Source organism: Rhododendron vialii, chromosome 6a, assembly GCF_030253575.1.
Source record: "Rhododendron vialii isolate Sample 1 chromosome 6a, ASM3025357v1".
In the NCBI taxonomy this organism is placed as follows: Eukaryota; Viridiplantae; Streptophyta; class Magnoliopsida; order Ericales; family Ericaceae; genus Rhododendron; species Rhododendron vialii.
The window spans coordinates 34942873-34947946 of record NC_080562.1 but is presented as its reverse complement, the minus strand read 5'-3'; the positions used below and the strand labels follow the sequence as shown (position 1 = coordinate 34947946).

The 5074-nt window shown below is 39.3% G+C and overlaps 1 protein-coding gene across 1 annotated transcript; it reads right to left on the bottom strand.

The window, feature by feature from the left end:
- Window positions 1–1457: 1457 nt before the first annotated feature.
- Window positions 1458–4972, bottom strand: LOC131328676 (uncharacterized). Its single transcript, XM_058361590.1, has 4 exons — window positions 4938–4972; window positions 4433–4636; window positions 2603–2663; window positions 1458–2483 (listed from the first exon to the last, which is right to left on the bottom strand). The coding sequence occupies exons 1-4, from the start codon at window positions 4970–4972 to the stop codon at window positions 2307–2309; spliced, it is 477 nt and encodes a 158-aa protein (XP_058217573.1). The 3' UTR covers window positions 1458–2306.
- Window positions 4973–5074: the final 102 nt, after the last annotated feature.

Below are 5074 nucleotides of genomic sequence, written 5' to 3'. Positions count from 1 at the left end.
TATTGAGTGTCCTGATAGGGGTGTAAACGAGCCGAGTCGAGCTTTGTAGTGTTTGAACTCGGCTTGTCTACTAAACGAGTCTAAAACTCAACCTCAAGCTCAGCTCAGCTTGTTTGCAAACGAGCTGAGCCTTAAATGAGCCGAGCCCGGTCCATTTACTAAATCAGCTTCTATAAACGAGTCGAGCCCACACAAATGAGCCGAGCTTTTTTGAGACAAGCTGAGCTTCAGAACGTTGAGCTCGGCTCGATTATTGATGCACTGACTGAATCTTTCCCATATGCACTTTGATTCAAAAAGCGCTACTTGGGGCTTCCCATGGTTTAGAAAAAAAGGGAGGGATCTTTTCTATTCATCCGGGAGTTAATTTCATTCATTATTTATCGATCTGAGGAGCTCGGGAGCAACTCGATTCGTTTGCAACCCTAAATATCCACACCTCATTGCATTTTCTGATACCTTCTACAAGCTTGGCTTCTCTTAGATAAAAGACATTGAATTGACTATGTGGAAGTGCCACTCAAACGCAGTGGGTAAATTGCAGAAGGCAAGCAATGCCTGTGCGAGTTAATCTCAATTAGAAAGGAGAGGTGCTTAATTGACTAAATTAAACTTGATAATTAGAAACAGATGGCGCATAAATAGTTCAGGGTTTAATTGACTAAAATTGGTTTTGTTGTATGTTGTTTGTGGCGGTTGATTTGCATAAAAACTCCCCCTTTCCCACTTGTAGAAGTGTTGGATGAGGTGGTGGCTAGGGAGGAGAGAAGAAGAGGTGGCGGTGGTGGCTTTCGGCAGGGCTTGCGGCTCAGGCGCTGGTGGTGATGGCGACCGGTGACCCTTGTAGAGTCTAGAGAAGAAAGAGGAGAAGAGAGTAAATGGGTGGCCATTGGATGGAGTTAAAGGGTGAAGATTGAACCTACGAAGCTATACTTAGTGGCTTAGTTTGGCTCTGTGGATCAAAATGCAAAAATCAGCTTAATCGGATAGTTATAAATAATTCGATTTTTTACTCCAATTTTTATATTTAGAATTTAGAATCCCAAATATTGAATGAAAAATTAGAAGATTCGATCAATTACTTCATAGTTGTCTGACTAGTTATGATATTCTTGGATTTCAACAAAGATAAAGGAAAAACAGAAAAGTTAAGATGATCAAAGCTGCATTCCTGGGATGTACACTTACATATCCAATTGGAACTAATCACAACCAGTTCAACCAAAACTCATCATTTTCCAGGCATTTTTTTGCACGAACCATGCTTTTTGTCGGAAAATCAGCCACAAGCTGCGAATAAGTGAAATGAAGGCCCACTGAGCCAGAAATTCCATAGAATTCTAAAATCACACTTTTGAGTCTTCATCGATCTCGAAAATTCTGATTTACAAGCGTTGGAGGAGACTCAAACTTGCATTTTTTGTCAAATGTTATCGTAACTGTTGCATGCTGGGATGTGCCTTATGAACTTCATGTAGTACATCATTTGACAAAGAATCGCACAAATCTGGGTCAGACAAATGAATATGGTGTAGTAAAGAAAGAAAAATATTTCACTGTTCTTAAGTTGTTGAACAAACTTATAAAGCAACTTTTTGGGTACACATATAACTACAGCATAGTAATCTAATCTCCAGCTACTCTCCCATCGCGTTTGCAAAAAACCAACCTTATAGTGGGTCCCTGCATGTATAAACATGAAAGGGTTAAGGCAGTTCTTATTAAAGAGAAGACCTACTTCAACACTTAACGATAACAATATAACATGTATAGCTTGGTTGACAAGGCCAATAGGCGGAAAGTTCCTAATATTAGCTGCTTGAATTCAATTGTTTGAGAATTGAATCCAACTATCATCACTCCAAATTTAGCCTCCCTCACACGGTCACAACACTAAAAAACCATGAGTTCAATTTTACAGGGTTTTTGCCCCGACATGACAATATTGGGCTTAGCACTCTTCCTCGTATGTGATTGATCAGATCATCGAGTGAAGTGTTCAACAACCTACATTTGAAAAACGTTGGCATGTCTCATATGACAGCGTTTTTAACGGATGGAGCTTAAAATGTTCCCATGTACTAATAATGACAACAAAACCGACTTCAACTTCTTTATCCAACAAGCAAAATGTTGATCCACTGGCTAATCTCAAACCGTTGAGAGAGAGAGAGAGAGAGAGAGAGAGAGAGAGAGAGAGAGAGAGAGAGAGAGAGAGAGAGCCTGATAATGATGTTTGGCTCAGTACTCGCTTGGCCACCTTCCCTGCACTGGTTCCCCTTGTGTTTTTAGTAACGTAAAAATGACTACAGTGAGACAATTAAAGTGAAGGAAACTGCAACCATAACATATAAACAAATTCTACACACAGTGAGCTGGCCAGCTGCCCTCAAACGTGCCTCCCATCTTTCAAGGATTTCATGTGTGATGTTCAACACAACTTTCCGTTTGGTCAAGGACTTCCTGCTAGCAACAAGGGCAGCCTGAAGACAAGGTAAGAAAATGTACAGACAACTTCAACTTGATAGAACAAAGACCTCCCTTTTTTTATAAATTCCAAAGATTTGTTTTACATGCTTGGTTAAGTCAACAGAGGGTTCACCTGACTTTCCAATATTACTCCACCTTCGATTTCTTTCAAACTGTTCTCTGGCAATGTAGTTCTGCTACTCACAAGATCCATGATAGCATCAGCTATGCCTATGCCTTTCTAGATTAAGACGAAACCAAATAGCATACATACCAGCAGGAACTATTAGACTTAACATACGATATACTATCTAAATTATTGGTGTCAGCGTATGCGTACCCCATTGCAAGCCACATGTAAATTTCAATTGCTTTGACATTTCTTGGAAAATGTCCAACTATACATGTCCACATATCTGATACCCTTGCCCTAGTGTTTAATAGTACTCCACACCCAAAGAAGAGCCAAAACTAACATTGTTTAACTGCAAGTCTGCATAAAATTAAAGGTTGCTATATAACTTAGATAAATGCCAATCTCTGAAGTCAAGTGCATCATGAACAAGAATTAGATCTTCATTCCCTTACAAAAGGTAATTGAAACAGTAAATTTCCAATGTTAATATTTGCACGTAGACTGTTTCAATTGGCCCTCCCTCAACTTGCCCCAACTGTATTGTTTGGCTTTCTCTAGTCATTCCCTCTTGATATTCATTGATCTAATTAATGAAACTCCCACTGCTGTAAATTTGGAGCCTCAGGAAGATCCAATATTTATGGTTTAGGGGAGAGAGTACATTTAGGTCCGGTAGCTATGGTATCAATATCATTAGGTAGGAGTTTTAAAAACTATGGCCAAGACCAATTTGCATGAATTCCAAAGATAGAAGACAATATATGACTCCCTCCATCCCCAATTGTTAGTAAATAAACTAGTAACTATAGTAGAACAAAGTAATCAACAAATTTCTATCTTTGGTTCGGGACACCTTGCTTCACAAGGAGGTGCAACCGTGAAGCAATGGGAGATGGACAAGTTGACGGCTCTTACAGAGAGACGAATGGATTACTACCATTTGGGACACGGGTCGATCTAATAAGATTAAGCCTAGCTTCCTTGGAGTCTATCCAAGTGGTCATGTTATCAACTGTTGAGAGAACGATAATACTTCCTCTCATTGGTATTTGGAAGGGCATTTAGGACGCAACCTCCTTTCAAGGATGCAATTTTAGAATGGTGTGCTTCTTAGGACAAGGCTAAGTCAGCAAATATTTGTTTAAGTTATATTAAATTGGTGTGGGATGTGCAAGAGTGATTGCAGGCGGCGCTTGCGTTCTAATTCATGCTCGATGGCTTAGGCCAATTTACCTTGGTCTGTTCATTGTTCAGTATGGTTTGGGTGTTTCATTGGACACCAGAATTTTCCTTCCAACACATACTGCAGTGTTGTTTGCAGCACTTATTTACCAATGGTGTTTAGTTCTCGAAAGGAAAGCATCGAAGTTAACTTGGAAGTTGAAGATTACTTTTACATCTAGGAAAAAAAAACCTTCTTAGTTTACAAGTTGGCGTTGTCTCCCTTGAAAGCTTTGTGGTTTTTCTCTTGATAAGAAAAACTAAAGCTTTCTACCTCATCGAGCTCTTTTATGAGAGAATCGACCACAGCCAAAGATCCACCACATAATCAACACAGGGCTTTTACACTTTGCAATTCGCCTATACAGAAATTTATCCAAACACCCAATATAACTCATAGAAGTACACCTTAAAGAAATGAAAAATGATAGCTTTGGTGATGAAAAATGATAGCTTTGGTGATGAAGATAGGAATTGCCAAACAAAAAATCCAAGCACCCGACAAAGAGGACCGACTTGAATTAAATTAGGTAATGTGAAATTATGAAATCGATAGCCTAATATTAATCATGTACAATTCAGATAAAAAATTGAGCTTTTGCATACCTAAAATCTGAGGCCAGAATCAACTCGCAGAGAATTGACAGTCGTTTGTGACTAAAGGTGTGGTGAGATACAACATGTAGACACACGGAGAGAGAGAATGAGGGCGACGACCTGTTAGAGATGATCTTCCTCACCTTGGGCGGGTCGATATTTTGGTGGGAGAGACTGAAGCGACGCCGACCGGGTTTTCTTGAGACCTCGTGTCTTCAACAGTTGAGATCCACCAAACAGCGTCGGTCGAATTTCACATAGACTTTGCATCTTCAACATGTGAAGTACTTTCAAGCCTAATAATTTGTAAATTGCTAACTCATTCTGAATTCATTTCTTGATCGAAAGTGTTCAAGTGATAGATCTTGTCAAGAGGATAAAAATTGATAGATATCATATTGTTGGGATGTCAATTGATACATAATCGGAGATGATTTTAGCGAAATTTTGTTTACGAAAATAGATTCAGCTACGCTTGATAACAACCACCTCGCAATTTGAACGTGCGAGGTGCATTGAAACGGTGTCGCAATTATTGAAAGCTCCCATTCTACGAATTACGACGTCTAATTGGTAAATTTCAAACTCATTTCGAATTTATTTCTTGATCGAGACTGTTCAAGTGCTAGAGCCTGTCAATTAGATAAACCT